This window comes from Aedes aegypti, chromosome 3 (genome assembly GCF_002204515.2).
Source record: "Aedes aegypti strain LVP_AGWG chromosome 3, AaegL5.0 Primary Assembly, whole genome shotgun sequence".
NCBI classification, from domain to species: domain Eukaryota; kingdom Metazoa; phylum Arthropoda; class Insecta; order Diptera; family Culicidae; genus Aedes; species Aedes aegypti.
Window position 1 is genome coordinate 166,023,904 of NC_035109.1, and position 21,306 is coordinate 166,045,209.

The following is a 21,306-nucleotide window of genomic DNA, read 5'->3' on the forward strand; positions in this document are numbered from 1 at the left end:
CCCCTCCCCCAGACTTTCCTATTGCAATCCTCTCTCCGTGAAATCGCCGAAAAAGAAGAGAGTTTCACCCAAAAATCATAAATACTCACTATAATTTGAAATACATTTTATTTATTATTATTATTTATTATTTGCCGAAAATTTTGTTTCATCGCATGGAATAAAATTTATAGAAAAATATTTCTGATTGAGCAATTCTCACTGAAACCAGGCCGCCATCGGCTCCCATCCTCAGAATTCCAATTTTGTTAGGAACACATAGCAAACTTAGTGGCATCGTATAGAGAAAGGATATAGCTTTCATTTGAAGTTAAAAAAATTTTTTCGGCCATTTTGAATTTGACCGCTATTTTGAATTTTGTTAGAAAAATCATTTTTTCACCATTAGCGCACCGTTCGTGTTTGATTCTTTGAGATCACCATCAGAAAGCTGAGGAAAAATTGAGTGAGATAGGCTTCAGAAACTAGGTGAGCAATGGTATTTACCCTATGAAATGAACGATTTTATAAATCATGTTCTACGATTTTGACGTATATGATTGCACTCAATGCAAACAAGTTTCCAATTGTTGGTGTATTGTTCGAGTCAGATGAAGAATAGGAGTATTATTTTAAGTGAAAAATATGGCGGCTATCTTGGATTTTGACGCCATCTTGGTTTAAGGTAGTAGAATGAGAGAACCGTAAGGACCACCCTTAAATTTTATCGAAAACTAGCGATTAGTGACATAAGTGCAAGACAAAAGGCACAGAAAATACATGTTTTTTTTTCTAAATTTTGAAAAATCCGACCATTTCTGATAAAATTGCTAATGTATCTTTTAAAGTAAAACACTTTATAACTCTTTTGAAGTATTTCTCTCACAACAATTTCAATATCTTTTGTTGAGGTTCGATATGTGGCAGAAGTCCGAATTTCTGCCACATATCGAACCTCAATGATTAAATAATTTCCAGCGTAGTTGTAGGTCATAGATGAAAAGTTAATCGTACGGTATGAATTTCTTTCCAATAGTTTTAGAGAGTCGCGGATCGCGTCATTAGTGTGTGATCCTTTGGCCGTGTTGCTTGCTCCTGCGAGGGCGGCTGATGCGGTCAAGATCAATCCTGTTGCGCGTGGCTCGCGTAGCACGGTAGAATTAGGTACACGAATCACGGATCGCCTTAGTGGTGTTTGATATCTTGATCGTGTTGCTTGCTCATGCGAGGGCGAGCGATGAGCACTTGTTTGACATACATTTATCGAATAATTTCGTGAATCCGGTTATAACCCAATATCTTTTCCATGACAACTGTGGAGATGAAGAAGATTCTTCGGTCTCTAGTAACAATAGTTGTCTCACTAGCATTTCTGTCCTTCCCCAAAGACCGTAAGGACGTGGCCGGCGTCTTTATTGACTTTTGAAGTTTGAGCTCCCGATTTGTGCACATTGAGGAATAGTAAGCTAATTCCAAGCCCCATTCATTCAATCTCTGTGCAACTTCGATTACTCTAGTCAATCACGGAGTAGCTATACTATGAATTTCTTTCCGATAGTTATAGTTTTTATTTTTTGGAAATATTTATTGTTTATATAAGATTGAACGCTTACTTCAGTGATTGTGAGTATTTTATTTCTAAATTTATTAATTCGAAAGCCCAACCATTATTGGTACGTGTATTAATATAGCAGTAATTCTGTTCAACAACGATTCGTTAAACACACCATCATAAAGTTCAAGATACAAAAGACAGTTTGTATTGCAAATTCGTTGTCGTTATCGTTCTTAATCCAGTGTGATACGCACTATATCGGGCGGTAGCATAAAGTTGTTTTTCCTCAATGGAATCTCACTTAGCTGCTGATCGACGGGAGCACGAGTATCGTATAATGACGGGCTCTGACAGATGATTCCGAATGTTCCAAAAATACAAGAAATTGTAAACACCCACAAGAAGAACCGATCTAGCACCATGGAAACAAACTTCCAGTCTTCGACGATCTGTAAGTACAATTAAAAACAGTTTTTTAAACCAATGGTAAAACATTTGAAAAAGACAAATCGATCTTTTGGTATTAGTAATATGATACACAGTATTGGATAATACTTTTGCATTTCTTCTTGTTTTGGGCCCCTCATATGTTGGAATTTAAGTTACAATCAACTCTCCATGACTCGGTATTCCGTATCTCGATATCGAATTATAAAACCAGAATAAAAGTTGGTTTTGATAACTACCTCGAACGTTCCTTAAATCGCAAATGAACTGATTGTATATTCTGAAACTCGCGTACTTGACACGGTCCCTTCAATATTGATTTATTGAGAAGAATTGACATATGTCTGAAGTGATGTCTAATAATTATTGTTGACCATGTGCATGTGAAATTCGAAATTTTGCAAATGTTTAATCCATTACCTTTTCCAGAGAACTATAAAACCTAACAGTGTGGTATTTATTTCATTTCAACTTTAAAGTTTTTCTAGGAATAAATCAACAAAGGTCCATGATTCAATAGAAGCAAAGGTTTAATGAAATTTGTAAACCGGTAACAAGGTTTAAAGCTCTGCCCTTAGCTTAACAAACCGTTGCGCTAATTTTATTTTATTTTGCGCCGAAACGTAACAGTTATAATATTGTGTGTAGTTTAAAATGCATAAATCCCGGAAAACTTAATTGGAACTTTCTTCCCTACAATATCCTAATACAACATAATCGTTTTATTTCATAGTTCAAATCGATCATTTATCACTGTCGACACTATCTAGTCCCCGAAACAATGGTTACGTTCTAACAAAAACCACACTCACCTCATTATCCTTATCAGCATCCTTGATGTGCTGGGCAATAAATCTTACGGCTTGTATTGCAGAGAGCACCTCGGGTGATAATTGCTTCGGTATGACGTTATCGTTTTCAACTGCAGTCCGGTCCAAAACAAAAGGGGGCGTGAGTGAGACGACACAAAAAAGCATGAAATAAATCAAATTTTAATTATAAATTATCACGCAGGCTAACCTTACGCTTTAGGGCAATTTTTGGTTGACTAGGGATTTCTCTGAATGGACAGTCTACGAGTGGCGAAGGAAGCACAACAACACCATCTCGGAATGGCAAAGAAGGTATCGTTTCGCAAAAGAACCATTCATATACTTACAACAATAAAATTTTCCAAGAACATTTTTCGTTTTCATACAATACAAAATTATTTTTCAGAGGTAAGGTACAGTGGGGGAAGTGTATCAGTGGGGTAAGTGGATCATTCGTCAAAATTAAGCATAACCGGTACTACACGTACACTAACACAAGCAAACTTGTTGACTGCAAAAATAATTAATTTCAAAATTGTTTTCCATGAATCAAAAATCCATTGTATCTCTGTCTTAAATCGAATTCTATTAGTTTTTTCGACACATGGTGAGCATTTCTGTTCTAATTGAATGAATCACAATGAAAAAAATGTGATTTTTAAAAATAAATACAGATATATTGTATTTGGTACACTTACCCCTACTTTTTAATGGGGTGGGGTAAGTGGATCAAGTATTATTATCATTTATTGGCAGATTGCTTACGAGAATTTCAACAAGTTTTAATATCCGCAAATGTTGTTTTCTTTTATTTTTTTTTCATTCCCAGCCTAAATTTGTCAAATTGACCATAGAGAATTTGAATTAATCCACCTAAAAGTTGTTTAATCTTCCTGGTATACAAAAAATATAAAAAAATAATAATTTCAAAACTCACACGAAACTTTTCGTGGTTTATCTAAGTTAAGTTTCAAAAGAGCAAAAAATACTAATTTTCCAATTGAAAACATATTATTGTACATTATTTGACCATATAAATTATTCTAGACAAATGGTACAAACATATTCATAAAAAGAATAAAAAGATTTCAGTTTGTTATTCCAAAAAGAATATAACTAATATTTTCAAACTACGAGTGTTTTTCGAAAACATCGTTAGGAATTATCCTACAATACTTCTGTATAACTTATGTGTATAAATGGATGAATATTCTCCAAATTATTCTAGCTGCAATGATTTTTGTTGTTCAAATTAGTGTAAACTAAAGTATACATGTAGGAAATACTAGTTAACAGCCACACTTTTCCCACATAAGCTGGAAAGATACGCGTTTTGGAGGACAACTTCGGATATCGAAACCTTCTAAGCACGGCGATAATGTTTGAAACTTATATTCAACAGAAAACGTGACCGACCGATAGCTCTCACTTATGAATACTCCATACTTCGTAAGCGTTCCCCTGCTTGATCGGTTGATCATCGGAAGCCAATGCGTAACAGGGCGAACACGTAGGGATGCTTATGATGTTATTCCCACAAATCGGCCATCCTGACCACCATCCGGCCCGGATGGTGTCGTCTGACCGTCCAGTCTGATGTCTTGCCTTGCTCATTCCGGAACTCCTGCTTTCGTCGCTTCGTTTCCAGTCTCTACCGCTTCGCATGATCTCGCTTTTGGATTCGGTTCTAGGTCTCCTCATCATTATCGTTGCCTGTTTCTGACTCCTTGAAATGTGTGTATGTTGGTGTTTGTAGGGGATTTTCACGGTTTCAGTCATATAAACGTCATATTTCAAACTAGGTTTCTTCTTAGTAATACCACACATTTCAAAATAATTTTTAGCATTTTTTGGCTGATTTTTAAAATGAGAAGAATGGTAAATGCCTGAATTGGAAGGTTCTTTTCTTATAATTAAATTTTCTTTTGGACAAAATTTAGTTTCATTTGCTGTAATATTTACATCACCAAACATCAACAAATTTTCCCCTAACACAATATTGTGTGGCATATCTTTATTTCTTAAAATATCAAATGTAATTCTCAAAGGTGTTTTTTCTATTTCTATGGTTAACGAAACACTACCCAAAGTCCAAATTGCTCCCTTCAGCGCCATCAAACGTTTCCGATCATTTCGATCTATCCTCAAATTTAATTTAGTTGCCCACGCTTCTCGTAGTAAAGAAACATTAGAACCGGAGTCAAAGCATGCTTGAAATGGAATTTTATTGATCAATAACGACAACTTACTTGTTTTTGACGATTTAGGATTGGAATAACAAAGATAAACGTAATTGTTTTGTATCTCCCTTGTGCATTCACTTGAAATATGACCATCCTTTCTACAATTGTAACATTTTACAAACTTAAGGGGGCTGTTAAATTGATCTTCAAAATTGTTCTGACCATTTGGTCGTCCCTTAGAAAAAAATCTTTTCGAAGTTGGAGAATGATATTCCCTATCTCTTCCATACTTATTATCCTTTATCCCTTGATAAACACGAAGCTTTTCTCTAAACTCATCTAAAGTCTTTGATCCATATAAAATAGTCTTGTCTGGACCATTGTCGTTTATGCCGTTAATTGTGTGTGTTATAATTGATGAAATATCCACATTGGCCTTTGCCCCAATTTCTCGCATTTGCAGAAAATACTCTAAGACATTCTCGCCCAAATTTCTTTTGCGATTTCGCAATCTTTCATGTACAACAGCACAATTCTCGTAGAAGTCAAATTCAGTTATCAAAAAATCCTTCAACGTTCTCCAATTAGAGACATTGCTAGTGGTGTTCAAAGACATTTTAGCTAATCCAGTCAATTGCCGTTTCGCAATCACAAATTTACGTAATTCTGTCAAGCCAATACAATCTGACAGTTCCTCAAAATCATTGATCCATTTTCGAACAGGATAACAATCACTTCCAGAAAATTTAGAAAATGCTGTCTCAGCTTCACTTACCGATAATACTGGTTCTTGTCCTATACCATTTTCATGCGCATGGGCCAAATTATGGTAATCACCACACAAGCCACCGTACGCCTCAGAGCCAAAACAGCTCCCGCTCACTCTGTCTGTAGCATGTCGGCCTTCGCCGATCTTGACGTTCAACTCTTCGCACGCACGATCACGACCATCTATCAGATTTTGCACATTCGGTCTATCAGTTGAATAATAATTTGGGCCGTTACCCAACACATTGTTGTTCGATTGATTCACAACATCTCGATCAATACTTTTCCTAAATACACTACCATGACTACGACCATCGTCGTCACTCAACACATATTCTTTAGCAGTCAGTCTAGAGCTTATCGCAACCTTCTTTATTATTGCACCACGGTTCACTTCTTGGTTTTTTGCATGTTTACTTTCATCACAACCAAAATAGCCGCCTCCATTAGGATTACTTATTTGCTGGGGTACCAAGGAGCTAGTGCGTAATTCTTTAACTACTAAATTTAAACGGGATGCGTCTGCCCGCATAGAGTTTATCTCACTGCGCATCGCACTAAGCTCTTGAGTCAAGTTTGTAACAGACGTTTTGGAAAAGTTCAATTGATCTATTAAACGAGCAAAAGTATTTTCGATCATGTTTAATTGAATTCCACTTGTGGAAGACGAACATTGCAGTTGGGGTTTGAAAGCAAGGGGTTCCCCACCACTGCTTGCTCGCAAAGGCGAAATGTTTTCGTTCTGCATTGTCTCCGTTACTTTCAAAAAGGAGAAAAAAAACAAGCAAACAGAACACTCGCTTCTCTACTATTTACCGCCACTGTATCGCACGAGTATAGTTTGATGTTTGTTCATTCGCACGCACCGTACAATGACCCTTAACCCCAGGTCAAACCCGTAAATTATGACGTGGCACTCTGCTCCTTTATATGAGTTCACACTTAGCTTTTTTTCAACTGAATTTAGAGAACACCTCTATCATGCAGAGCTTGCTAATTAATTTACACTGCCACGATCGTTGGTTTTCAATTCAAATCCACTTATCACTAATCAATCAAATTCAATGTCTTAAAAGTAACTTATTGTAAAAAATATTAGATTAAAACAATTCATTTTAATTTCCCTTCAGTTCACTTTAAAATAATTTTCTTTGCAATTCAATTACAAGGCAACTGGCGGTTTAACAACTGCTGTTCTTTTAAAACATCTTCCCACCGGCGCGCTCCAACGAATATCCCGAAAGTTTCTTCCCGCGTTCCCGGACGAGCCCCCAAATTTGTAGGAAATACTAGTTAACAGCCACACTTTTCCCACATAAGCTGGAAAGATACGCGTTTTGGAGGACAACTTCGGATATCGAAACCTTCTAAGCACGGCGATAATGTTTGAAACTTATATTCAACAGAAAACGTGACCGACCGATAGCTCTCACTTATGAATACTCCATACTTCGTAAGCGTTCCCCTGCTTGATCGGTTGATCATCGGAAGCCAATGCGTAACAGGGCGAACACGTAGGGATGCTTATGATGTTATTCCCACATACATATTTTTCAATATACTTTGATTAAATAAAAATACTTTTTAATTATAAAGTATTAAAATGTTCCATTACTAGCACTAATAACAAGAACGAGAGTCATATAATTCTTACTATACATGATTACATCACATTTGTTTTGAAAACAGATTTTTTCCATTGGTGATACACTTACCCCACCATGGTGGGGCAAGTGGATCATTTGGCGCAAATTCTTAAGTCCCTCATACTCAATATATACAGTGACTCAATCTCATTTTCGTACGGGGCACTGTTTTCATATCAAGTTGGTATAAATCTATTAAATTGTGCATGGACTTCGATATACTTTATCAATAATGCAGGTTATAGGGGTCATCTATTGTTTGGCAATGACAAACTGTATTCATTTGCTTAAATCTTTGGAATAATGGAAAAGTATTGAGATTGTGTCTATAATTGACCCAATTCCATATTCGTACACCTAACAAAAAATAAAAATACAGCATTCAAAACTAATTTTTAATGGACTAGATGATTACTTAAGCTGTTCGTTGTGTTGTTCAGATGCAGTAGAATACATTTGGAAAATTTAAAAGCGGACATATTTGAAACTTAAGTAAATTTAAGAAAAATACCAGTTTTCCCATGTTTTTTGCTAAAATATTCGGTAAGTCGAACAAAAAATTGCATTTTTTTTTCAACATCACTTCCTCAAGAATGATAACTGCGAATATTGCACAAGTTTCAAAAAATTATAATCAGTTTTAGAGTAGCTAGGAGTGGATATCGACAACTTATACTTTTGAATCTTAGGTAGTATGACATTTATAACAAATCCAAAACCAAAAATTTTAGTCAATTTCTTTATGTTTGGCTCCTAAATGTATATACATTATCCATAGTTAATGTTCCTATAAAAACATTGCGTAATTATTATTTTTAACTAGTGGTCCCGGCAAACTTCGTCTTGCCATCAAGTAGGCTGCTGAAAAACGAACCACAGCGTGGTCCCATACAAAATGACAGTTCCGTTCACTCTCGTTTTTTCGACTTTCCCGGTGCATATCCTGAAATTTGTTTACACACAAACACGTCGGAACCCGTGACAAACAAAACGAAGAAAGAATCATACAGATCTGCTGACCCGTTCGTAAGTTATTTCGTGACATACAAACACCATTCCATTTTTATTTATATAGATTTAAATTTTACTACCAAACATGATTATAGAGATTTAAAGAATAAATATTATTGCCATAACCGCAACACAAACGTTTTTTTAAAATGATGAAAACAACAGGATATATTCTATTAAATAGTATATCAATGCTCTCTGCGCATTCAAGTTATTTTGTATTTTTCTTATAAAATCAATAAATTGCAAAATAGGGTGCTATTTTGAATATAATTTGAATATTATTTCAAAGATAATTGAATATTACAATGACATCAATTATTTGGAGGTATGTACAGCGTAGTTTAGGGTACTTTATTGTAAAGTGAAGTTTGTAGTACAAATTATTTTTACAGACAAATTCAAAATTAACATTTACCTGTTGTTTAGAATGAAAATTTGGTTTACATTGATTAAAAATATCATTTTAAAAGAGGTTTGAACTTATGGCACAACAATTTTCTGAAATCAAAAGGGATAAAAACTGTTTATGATTTCTGTAAACTATATATATTTCAACTAAATTTCTATCAGAGCTTACGAGTATAATCTATAGATTGGATCCAATGACAAAAATAAACGTTATTGTTCAAATTATAGGATTTAATAGCAAAAATCATTATTGGCATTTCTCATAACTTTACCTAAATTTCATATATGTCCACTAATAAATTGTCCAAATGTATTTCACTACATCTGAACATCATAATAAAGCATTTCAGTAATCAAATAGAGCTTCTAAATTTAGTTTTGAACGTTGTGCGTATGAATTTTGGTAGGTGTACAAATATGGAATTGGGTGAGTATTAGACATCAATTCAATACTTTTCTATTAATCCAAAGATGAATGTAAATGGAAACATTTTGTGATTGGCAAACAATAGATGAACCCTGTTACCTTCAATGTGGATAAAGTATTTGTAGCTCAATACTTCATTTAATTGTTTTTCACTAACTTGATGTGGAAACAGTATCCTGTACGAATATGAAATTGGGCCACTGTAACAATCAGAAAAATCAAAACAATCGATGATTTGAAGTATATTAGTCCCTTATTTGGTAGCCACAGAAAAAAGTTTAAATAACATAATTCACGTAAGCTATACATAACAATGAAGTTGACTATTGATTGACCTTACCTATAACTTCGTTTTTAGCAGCACATCACTCGCATCGTTGTATTAAATAACATTCGAATAAAGGTAATATAATAGATTAATAGTTTTCTATTTGTTATTACCATGATTGGACTGCGATGGCGAAATGCGATGAATGAAATGTAATATGTAATAGGTTGTTGAAAAAAATATTAACCCATATCCGCCCAGCGTCCTAAAAATAGGACAGAAGCCCCGAACGCCCAGCGTCCTATAAATAGGACAGTACTTGTAGTGCAAATATTTTGAAAATGAAGAGTTTTAGGAGAAAACTGTTTTCTGCAACTTTGATCTCAGGACTGCTGACTTCCACTTGGTAACTATTTTATTTCAGAATAAACTCACCAGGTGGCGCACAGACGCCAACAAATGCCGAATATATAAGCAACATATGAAACAGCTTTCCGGCTTACAAATATTTGCTTCGTTAATATCTCAGTCCTGCGATGAGATACAAAATTGGTGTCTTCGACAAAGTTGAACAACTAAATAATACCTATTCGCATAGAACCTAACAAATTCTGAAAACACTCCCAAGATGGCGCTAGTGAGTCGAAACTTTATTTACTTATATTTTAGTCAGTGAGCAGTGTTGTTGATCGGCGAGAGAATCAGCGAGAGCCAACGATAATTATTCTCTTTTTCACCTTCCCTCTTCGCACCGGGTGGTAGGAGAAGCAGCGCATGGGCAAGTCAATAAATGAACGGATTGTGTCATTGGGTTGACTTGTTCATTTTCTTCTCTTCTTGCAAATGAACAAAGATACACAGCGTAGCCGATTGATTCATGCCATGATAGTGGCTGCATACAGATCGCATACAGGAGAATCGCCGCCCGATAATTTTCAAAAAAAGATAGGGATTCCACTCATTTGATCGCAATCATTCCATGGCGGTTTTCGCATTATTCGTACCTATTGCGATACTTTTTTTATTTGCTATGTTGTTCGTTTTGGACACGGCTCGCACCTACGAAGATCAGGGCTGTTAAGAATCACGACCGGCTTGAGACACTGACGAAACCAGTCTTCTCACTGTCATAAGGCGAAGCTATATTTCATGCGCTCATTCCTTCATGTCGCAATGACGGGGCTCTCACGAGAGCTATTGTAATGTTGTTTTGCTTTTAAAATTTCTATTTCATTTTGGAGAATTTCGGGAATCAAATGTGTTTGATAATTTAAGTGGATATATTTTCATGATTACAGCGATATAAAAAACAATCATACCTGACATTAAACTGAATATTGTCTAATTTACAACTTCGTCACAAGCCGTAGCGACGGAAAAATGAAAGAAAATTTGAAGCGAATCTCTTTCATTGTCTCGCCGTCCTATGACAGTGAGAGAAGTATTCATGTAAAAATCGCGCGACACTCTCTGTTTACATTGACGCTTTCCAGCACTGACGAAGATCCATCTGGCCGACAGCTTGTGCGTGCGTATAATTGACTTTCTTACAACACAAATTCAACAACGCTGCAATTCTCACCTTTATAATGCTTTTTGCATGTTAATTTGACAGTTTTGTATGAACTTTAATATCATGAGGACAATCATTTGCCGCTTCCTTCAGCGTTGAGCATAAATGCAGTTAAATTATTTTAATCCGAAACAGTTGAAAAAGATTTTATACCTTATGATATACTGCAGAAGAAGACGTGAGATATCCTTGATATTATTTGTTACACAGTTTAATTGGTTTAAATTGAAATATCAAACTGCAATAGTTAATCGCCCTATTTCGCATTCAACAAAGCGTTCTGCTTATCAAAAAGTTGAAGAAAACTGTTTTATTTTTATTTTATCTGTTAAAATCCAATTTTGCTCGGATTGTTCAGTAAAAATGGGAGTTCAAATGTTTTGAACAATTTATTTCGTATTATTTTCACAATTTTCATTTGCATTAAAAGCCAAATTTAGAACGACCTACATACTTTTGGAAGAGTGGACATTTTGAAATAAGCCTCGAACATTTGAGCGAATTATAATACGGATTCAATGATTATATTCATAACTCAGAAAATAGAACATCTAATATAAATAAACTGACGTGCATATTGTCGTGTGGGTGTCAAAAAAACTAATCCATGGCCATCCAGTGGTTATTTATAATGTATTATTCAAATACCACATTGTTTTCATTACTCTGGTTTTAATTTGCTGTAAAAATATTGGCCCAAAGTCACCATTATGGACCAATGTATATTAAAGTTATGTTGGTGTCAATCGAAACTATTATTCTATATAATAATCAGGCTCTTTTCCCAATGTGTTTATTTGGTGACTATGAAATGGATAGGTATATACCATGTTAATATTTGTTTTTGATTTCATGGTGTAAACATTTTTTTAATTCAATTGCATTCAAAATGTTGTATTGTTGTCATGTCTAGAGTCGGGTAAGCATACTTGATGCATCCTGTCTAAGTAACAACACTACAAATTAAAACACTATGTTTAATTCAAACCAAGGAAAGCTTTTTTAACCATTGCTCAAATTGACCCTATTAGCACAGACAAACAGACGTCACACTCTCATCATTGTCCATCGACCACCTTTTTAACGATCGATTCAAAAATATGGTAGGTGGACAATCCGCCACCCACAGCGCTCGCATCGTTTTTGTTCGCGTTTGACGTTTGCACACTACCGCCATCTGTTGGCCCGTCAGCCAAATACAATAATTTTAGCATTGGGCGCACATGTCCTCGTGACTATGATTTTGATCGAGATTTGTTCTAAGTGTTACGTCTGTTTGTCTGTGCTATTAGCCTTAATGCGCTGTGTACATTAGTATGGGACAAAAATCAGATTCTCGCTCGATTCCACTTTTTGGATTGCATTTTGCTTGTGTAAAAACTGTGCAAAATTTCAGCTTGTTCGGTTATACTATAATTTAGCGCCAGCCGATCAAAATGTGTATGAGTTTTACTATAGGAAAATTTATCTTGGCAAATAAAAACCGCTGGAGGTCGCTCATTGAGCATTAAGAATTTGCTAATCTTTGTAACGAAAGCTTTTCACACTTAACAGCAGCAGTTTAAGCGCCACTCCCCTATGGAGAGACTGCTGTTGCTTTTTATAGAGGCCCGGCTTGAGACACTCGTTCGGGCGGGTCAATAGGCTCAAACAGTCGTCAACCTCAGCGTTACCAACAGACCAACAAAAATCTTTATACCTAACGGAATCTAAACGGAATGAAAAAAGAGGAAACTCAATATCGGGGCAAGAATCTTCAGCATCAATATCCCAATCACCCTGAGTGGAGGCGTAAATTACTGTCTTAGCACAACTAAACTGTCTAAAATTCTGAATTCAACATGTTCTATATTCTAGTTTTTAAATTTACCTAAGTGACGTCACTTGCTTTACATGAAGTTCTTCGAGCTCATTATGGTTCATAAAAAAAAAAATCAGATCTGACCTGTTATCCTGTTTTGGCGCAGAAGATCGGCAGCAGCAATCGGAAGCAGCGTGGCGGGAAGCGTCTTGGTGGTGAAATCGTGGTAGATGGCGTGGTACTCGTTAACCCAGAGACCAATAGGACTGGGCCCGAGTCGGAATGGCGGGTTGATTTTCAAACGAGCGTGATGAAGGGCATCGATCAGCGGGCACCATTCATCCAACTGAAAGAGCGTGGTGGTAGTAGTCGTAACGCAGCGACCAATGGGACTTGGCCGGGTGGCGGAAAGGCTGGCAGGTGATATTGGACTTGAATACGAAGACGGGCTTCGATCAGCGGGCACCGTACATCCAACTGAACGAGCGTAGTGTTGCACAATTCCTGCTCCGTGTGCACTAACGTGATGCAGACCCCTGGTCGGCGATTCCAGCAGATTCGGCTATCGAGCGGATCGGCTGATTATGTTGCGCTATTAGGTAGGCAACCCGTGTGACGTGTCGAGCAGTGAAACGCTTGGAGAATACTGCTGGTTCCTATGTTGGCCACCAGTGGCGCGGCCGTCTCTAGTAATGCGGTAGTAGACGATGCTCCCAAACGCTTCCACTCAGAATTTCCCCGGATGGGAGTGGGGTGGCTTGTCAGGAGGGAAAGCGATTAGGGTGGTCCTTCTGGATTGCTTATCGGATGTTTAACGGGTATCCGAACAACTTTCTGGTCCCAGACTGGCACCCACGTTGAGCAGTGGGGATTATACCTGTTCAACGTGTCAATTTATGAATTTAAATTCTATCAACGCCATAGTACTAATCTTACCAGCGAATACGGTTTTAGCCAGCTCGTCCTGTCTTTCCAGAACAGCTAAATCCCGATAGAGATCTTTTGGGCCTACATTGATTTGAAATTCAAGCTGATCACCACTTTTGAAATCAAGACACCAAACTTATTCTTACCGGTGAGTTGTTTTTTTTAGCACGTGTTATTCTACTAGCAACACTATTTAATTTAAATATTTGCCTATCACTTGGCTCTGCCGTACCTAAATTAATTTAATAATTAATTCTCAAAACGTTTGAACTTATTTTAATCACTACCTTGTTAAGATGTTCAATTCAACTTCACTTGGTATTAACTTTCAATACTCAGTTTTTTCCCGATGTGCACTTGTTCACGATCTCCACTCGAATAAATTTAAAAAACCCATGCCAACTAAATTCTGCATTCAAACAGTGACCTTGAACACTGGACGCTATTGAAATTCCCATCTTTTCATAAAAAATCTACCTAAATTGAGGCTGTCTCATTCTGTTTTATATGCATGATGGACTTATACATTTTTTTAGTCCGTTTTCCACTGGTTTGTTTTTGAGTGCCAGCCTATCTTTTTCTAAAAATTTTGGATGGTTTGTTGCAACGTTGTGAGATCGCAACGGTACTCACGCCGCAGCCAAAAAGCTTCTGAATTGCATTTCTCTTTCACAGAGAGGTGGCGCTACGCTTGTAAAGAAGCTAAATGCTTTCGTGCAGAAAGCTGCTCTATACAGGGGTTATTCGATTTCATTACATTCTCGCCGATACGTGAAAAATAAAAATTTTGAAATTTTCAAATTTCAAAATTTTTATTGTGGGTCAGTCTGCTAATACTAAATTTTAATAAAATAAAGGTATTTTATTTAATCTTTTAGGTTCTAATTTAACCCAATTAATGAAATGTATGCTTTTCTGAACTTATCTAATAATTCAATCCAAAAAACAAATTTTCGCTACTTCATTGTGCTCCAGCTGAATTCATTCAATAACTGCTTCATTCATTCTACATCTCAATATATCCGTAACATACACAATAATTATACCTAACCAATAAACCTCAAACAAATTTGAGAAAATCATTTTAAATGTTCCTATATACTCCAGAGATATCTGGATAACAGTGTTCCAAGATAACCGAAAAACTCCAATAATGATTGGAAAATCAATTTGTTCTTTTATACTTGTAATTCATACTTAGCTGCAATTCAATACAATACTCACTTCGAACCCTCGTTCACGCCCTCTTTCTCTGACACCAATAACATAGCGAAATTGACTGAAGCGTTTGTTGACGACGCTTCGTATACTAATAAAAAGCTAACGGGTATTCCCTCGGTTCCAAACATTGCGAAATGTCAAACCGAAGCTGTCATACGTCTGGCTATGGAAAATCGAGCTGTGTGAAAACAAATTTCTAATTGTTGGAAAAGTGGAAAATTTATACTATTGCAGCTAAAAATTAATGGAAAATACTAAACCGGTAAGTTAATTGATAGGTAAACTAATGGATTTTGAACGTTTGAGAAGTGAAAGTGAACTGTAAGTGATGTAATTCAATCAAAATTGGAATGTTTACATGAAGTGAGTACCCATTCTTAAGGTACAATTTACTTTTAGGAAAACTGATGGAATACCAACGCATTGACGAATCGGGAGGAAATGCAGGTGCAACGTCTCAACCGAAGAGCTGATTTACTTGGGGATTTCGTCCTGAGCGATACAGGATCACTTGAAGGAAGTTAACCCAAATAAACCAACGACGTGAGGAAACAAATTGACATCTCGAACGCCGTGGCTGCCGTAACACCTCAGAGTGAGTATTTTGTTGTTAGGCGAACCCATTTGTTTATGCACAACACGACCGATGTGCCGTCATAGCTGTGTTTATTACGCTCTTTTCAAGAACGAACCGTGGTATGTTCCCGATATTCGAGTGCCATTTAGGTCTTCCAGTACGTACGTATTGGTGCCTAAGGCCTCTCTGACGCGGACTTTAGTGAATTTTTGGCCGAACTTCCCAACATAGTGTTTACTTTTGTCGGAAAGATTAACATTCTTCTTGAATACTATCTCACCGGGTTTAAATGTATGTTTTCTATTTGCTCGGAGATTGTATGGAGTTGCATATCGTTGGTAGGCCTTCAAGAGATTTTCTCTGACCAGTTCAAAAAGCTTTTTCTGATCATCATGCAGGGGAAACCCAGTGTCTTGATCAGGATTCGTTAGATTCCTCAAGTGCTCGTATTCCCTACCCGAACTAACCATGTTTCTTCCAAAGTTCAGAAAATATGGCGTAAATCCAGTACTGTCGTGTACTGCCGTACGTATGGCCTGGGCAATTTGATGCACGGATTCATCCCAGTGTTTATGATCTTTTTGCTTGTTAAGGGCGCAACGGATAGCGGTCACGATTACCCTATTTACCCGTTCAGTCGGATTGGGACTGGGATGATATACTGACAAATTCCAATGTGTTACTCCATATCTATCCAATAACTTTTTGAATTGGTTGGAGTGGAAGACTTTGGCATTATCAGTAATGCAAATGGATGGGGCTCCAAAAAGTGTGAAGATATTTCCTTCTGTGAAAGCACACACTCCGGCAGCTGTGGCGGATTTCATGCATTGCACCATCACAAACTTTGAGAAAAAATCAGTGACAACTAACAACCAAACGTTACCATGCTTTGAACGGGGATATGGTCCAAGAAAGTCCATGGATATGAGCTCCCAGGGACGTGAACACATTTTAGGTTTCCCGCACTCAGGGGTCACATTTTGGTTTGGTGTTTTGGACTCTTTACATATGTCGCACGAATAACAGAAACGTTTAATTTCTGTTGACATACGAGGCCAATAAAATTTTTCTCTTATTTTAGCTAAAGTTTTAAGAAAGCCAAGGTGTGCTTCTTGATGTATTGATTGCATAATTTCTTTTCTTTCAGCTACGGGTACGACATACTTCCATCGAGATCCAGCATCATCGAACGGAGACAAGTTGGTGATATATTTGAAAACTTTCCCATCGCAAATACGGAAGTCCTTATACGCATCGGGGCGAGTTTCAATCTGGCGTTTCAATTGGGCTATGAACGCATCTGGAAATACAGCCTCAACCGTGAAAATGCTTCTGGATAGCGCATCGGCTGGAATATTATCGGAACCTTTCTTGTACTGGAGGACTAGGTCGTATTTGGACAGCTTCAACGCCCATCGTGCGATCCTCGGGGACTTGGATTCAATGGACATGGTCCTCAAAAACGTGAGGCTCATGGCATCGGTCTGAACAATAAATTGGCTGCCTTCCACAAAATGACGGAAGTTTTCAATGCTGAGTAACACAGCCAAGCACTCTCTTTCTGTCGCACTGTATTTTCGTTGGGTACTTGACAATTTCTTCGAAAAATACGCGATGCATTTCCGAATTCCATTCTGCACTTGTACTAAGACGGCCCCAATGGCTAAATCGGAACTATCCGTTTCTATGATGAAAGGAAGACCGAAATCGGGATTCCCTAAGATGGGCGCAGTCACCAAAGCAGATTTGAGTTTAATCAACGCGTTATTTGCCTCTTCAGTCCAGGTAAATGTTTTTTTGTTTTTTCTTAAAAGATTCGTGATTGGAGTTGTTATTTCGGAATAATTCCGAATAAATTTTTGATAAAACCCGGATAATCCCAATAACCGTCGAATATCCTTAAGGGTTTTGGGAACCGGGTAATCTAACACCGGCTGGATCTTACTGGCATCTACTGAAAGTCCCTCCTCTGACAGGACATAGCCCAAGTAGCGAATCCTTCTCTGGCAGAACTTTGATTTCAACAAGTTAATGGTGAGACCAGCCTGTTGAAGTCTCTTCGCTACTTCTTGAATTAACTGTAGATGGTGTTCGAATGATACCGAGGTGATAATTATATCGTCTAGGTACACATAAACCCAGGGCTCGAGATCATATCCGATCACTTTGGCCATTAAACGAGCCATCGTCGCTGGGGCGTTCGTAAGCCCAAAAGGCATCACAGTGAATCTGAAAAGACCTTTATTGGTACGAAACGCAGTCTTATCCTTCGACAGAGGGTCAAGTCCCACTTGGTAGTAGGACTCAGATAGGTCAATCACAGAGAAGTACCGTGATTGTTGGATTCGTTGTAAGATTCCGACCATGTTTGGGAACGGGAAATCGTCTCTCTTGGTACACTGATTGAGCCGCCTAGAATCTAAACAAATTCTCCACTTACCATTCGTTTTCTTAATCGGAAGCAATGGATTAAGGAAGTCAACGGGACCTGAACATTCTTCTACAACACCCAATCTCCTCATTCTTTCCACTTCTTCGTCTATGACCCTTTCGACAATGGGAGACCAGCGGTACGAAGGAAATTTTTGTGGCTTCGAACCTGGCAGCAATTCTATCGAATGTTGTATTAGGTCCGTACGACCCAGACAACCTTCTTTCGTCGCTGGCAAATGAGTGATAGCTTCGAATAACTCTTCCCTCTGACTGTCGGTTAGGTCATGTTCAGTGATTATATCACTCGGTCGCTCAATAATGCGATCGGGTACTTCGATTGTCGGCATTTCTAGGCTGTCGTCAATTTCGGGTTGCGCAAGTTGCGGTTTGATAGCCGACGAGGGCGATAATTCAAAACAAACCTTTTGATCCGTCAACTTAAAGTATCCTTCAATCATGTTTAGACTAGCTGAATCAGAGTATGGGTCTGAATCATGCTTGTGAAGTGATTCAGGTTTAGACATGGGATTGTCTGGTATTACTAACTGGAAACCGAACTTTTCCAAAAAATCCATACCCAGAATCAAATCTTTGGACACTTCTGGAACGATTACAGTAGGAATCACATAGGTTGCTGATCGGAATGTATAGGGTATGTTAACGTATCCTAAACAGCGATAGGCAGTACCATCTGCTGTGGATACTTTTAAATTGATTGAGTTTATTTTTAGACCTAAACGTTCAACCAGGGGTACTGAGCTTATGACAGATACGCTAGCACCTGTATCCGCTAGTCCTTCGACTTCTTCGTTTATTATTTTCACTTTTAAATGAGGACATCGATTGAAGTGGGTGTTAATATGAAATGTTCTGTTGAAATAGTTGAAGTTAGGGACCGAGTCAGGCTTGGGATTAGGAGTTTGGTCCTCATTACTCCTTTCCTCTACTCGTTTTTTGACTCCGACTCTTCCTTGCTTGGGAGATTATGTTGGTTAGGGCACCGAAAAGCTGTGGTATCGGCCTGACCACAAATGTGACAAAAGATTGTCTTACGCTTGTCACAATCTCGCCACATATGGCCAGTGCGGCGACAATTCCAGCACAACACTGAAATTGCATTGCTTTCCACTCCGTCGTACGGTTTTTCAACCACTTGACGATTTGAGTGAATTCTTTGCCCCGTTCCAGGCCGACTAGGTTTAGCTTTGAAGGCGAAGAGTTCCTCCTCGGTTGCTTCTTCGCACGGTAGAGATTGTTCCTCATCAATATCTAGGTGGTTTAACGTACCCGGTTTGACTGGGCTTTTGGGATTGTACAGAGTAGATTCTAGCGCATCGAACTTGTAGCATAATTGGGCCAAATGTTCTAATGAATGAATCGGTTCAAGGGCCAAGCGACGTTTATATGACACCTTCATGTTTTCAATGATGATGTCATATTTTTCCGTTTCAGCCATAGGCTTCATCATTCTCTTGGCCAAGGTCTCCATTTCCGTTAGGAAAGCACTAAATCTCTCATTTGGTCGCTGTTTTCGATTCCTCATCTCTTCCCGCAGTAGTCGATCCCGATTAGGGTTATCGTACCGCATTTTTAAGTGGAAGACCAAAGTATCCCAGTTATGGAAACGTTCCTCATAGGTGGTGTACCACACATAAGCATCGTCCCGGAATAGTAAATGAGCATGTATGCGTAAATCTTCCTTCTCAATCCCATAAGATCGGCACAACATTTCAATTTGCCTCAAGAAATCAATTACTGGCACAGAATTCGACTCACCTGTGAATTTGGGCCATTTTTCAATAATATTACATTGTTGATGAGGCAACCGTCTCATCGGAAGCCCACATCCAAAACTGGCTGGTGGTCCATTTTCATTTCTAGGCGTTCTTGCTATGCCTACAGACCCCGAGACAGGAGGTCGTGTGCTATCCATCGGGTGACTTTCAGATCGTCGTCCCATTAGCGGTTGGTTATTGAAACCCACCACCGGACTGAATTGAGAATTCAACGGGACTTCAGGATGCAACCGTGGAGTGGACACTCTCGCATCATGTCCACTAGATCTTTCGTAATTTCCTTCATTTGGAATACGAAAACCTGGTTGACCTAACAAATCGTGGGATTTTAATTGTAAAGGAGGGGTAGGTTGATTAATTCTGGGAGCTTGCCTCTCCAATGGTGTATATGCAGTACTGTGGTTCTGCAAATTGACATTTGCAAATTCTTTGGCTAAGTTATCCATGGTCACTTCCTGTGGCTCAACTCTCACACTCCGTGATTGTTGAAGCTGAGTAAGCACTTGGCTCACACACGTCTTGACGTAGTTCTCGATTTGACTGACGTAAATATAACTAGTTGAGTCGGCCTGCGGTTCAGGAATTGCATCTGGTTGTTCCGTTCTAGTGTTCTGAAATGTGCCCACTGAAGGGTGGTTTATTGGATTATGTCCCCTCAAGTTAAGTGGAACCGTTTGAGAAGCATTCTCGAAATTCGAATAAGCATTCGATTGCGCCGACGGTCTCCAGTTGCTGTTATCAGGAGCTGTAACTACACTTCCACGTGGTTGGTCGAATACTTCAGGAGATCTTACAACCGGGACGGACTGAGCAGTGCCAGAGCTCGTCTGTAACGCAAAATCGACTCTGGGATCCAAATCAATCAGATCAGAACCCCTATCTGGAATTACGGATGCGGTCTGTTCTGTTAGTAAAAATGGATTTGCTACATTAACTGGATCCATCTGTTGGGAAGATTTATCCTTGGGATAATTTCCGAGGAATCTAGAGCCATGTGCAGTTTCATCGAATCGCGTTTCATTAACCGCGTTTCCTAGGGTGTTAGAGGACTGATTTCCAACTGCAGCATCTGTCAAGGATTGATAGGCACTGTTGGATGTCCCCGTTAGGCGATTAACCGGTACATATCCAGCCAAAAAGTTCAAATCTATACGAAAGTAACGATTGGCTAAATTGCTAATCAATTCTAATAACTCTTTCTTATTCTCGTGTTCCATTACGGAAACCGATACATAACGTCTGACCCGTTTATGGTAATGTACTAGACGTGATAAACATTCAGGAGCGGGTCCGTTACGAAGCTTTTGTTCGATCTCACGTAGTCTGTGAGGAATTAAAGCAAAGTCGTTTGCAATTGTCTGAGAGCATACTTGCATAACATTAGCAAAGTATTCTTCACTTTCCCGCAGCAAGTTACGTAAGGTACGCTGACGGGTATTTGGTGGACCATCCGTTGGGTGACCCCGAA

At 38.2% G+C, this 21,306-nt stretch overlaps 1 protein-coding gene and 2 long non-coding RNA genes across 3 annotated transcripts in view; 1 reads left to right on the forward strand and 2 right to left on the reverse strand.

The window, feature by feature from the left end:
• Positions 1–1,592: 1,592 nt before the first annotated feature.
• LOC5563989 (acetylcholine receptor subunit beta-like 2) overlaps positions 1,593–21,306 on the reverse strand; it is a 41,499-nt gene continuing 21,785 nt past the window's right edge. Inside the window, exons 8-9 of the mRNA XM_021852574.1 lie at positions 2,794–2,903; positions 1,593–1,983 (exon numbers count right to left, since the gene is read on the reverse strand). Of these exons, the coding sequence (XP_021708266.1) occupies positions 1,768–1,983; positions 2,794–2,903 (326 nt within the window). The 3' untranslated portion in view covers positions 1,593–1,767. The remainder of the gene's footprint in view (positions 1,984–2,793; positions 2,904–21,306) is intronic.
• On the reverse strand, positions 12,909–15,039 carry LOC110678924. The gene is made up of 2 exons (XR_002502053.1): positions 13,818–15,039; positions 12,909–13,758 (listed from the first exon to the last, which is right to left on the reverse strand). It is a non-coding gene; the product is annotated as an uncharacterized LOC110678924 (long non-coding RNA).
• LOC110678923 lies at positions 15,147–16,793 on the forward strand. Its single transcript, XR_002502052.1, has 3 exons — positions 15,147–15,291; positions 15,429–15,624; positions 16,757–16,793. It is a non-coding gene; the product is annotated as an uncharacterized LOC110678923 (long non-coding RNA).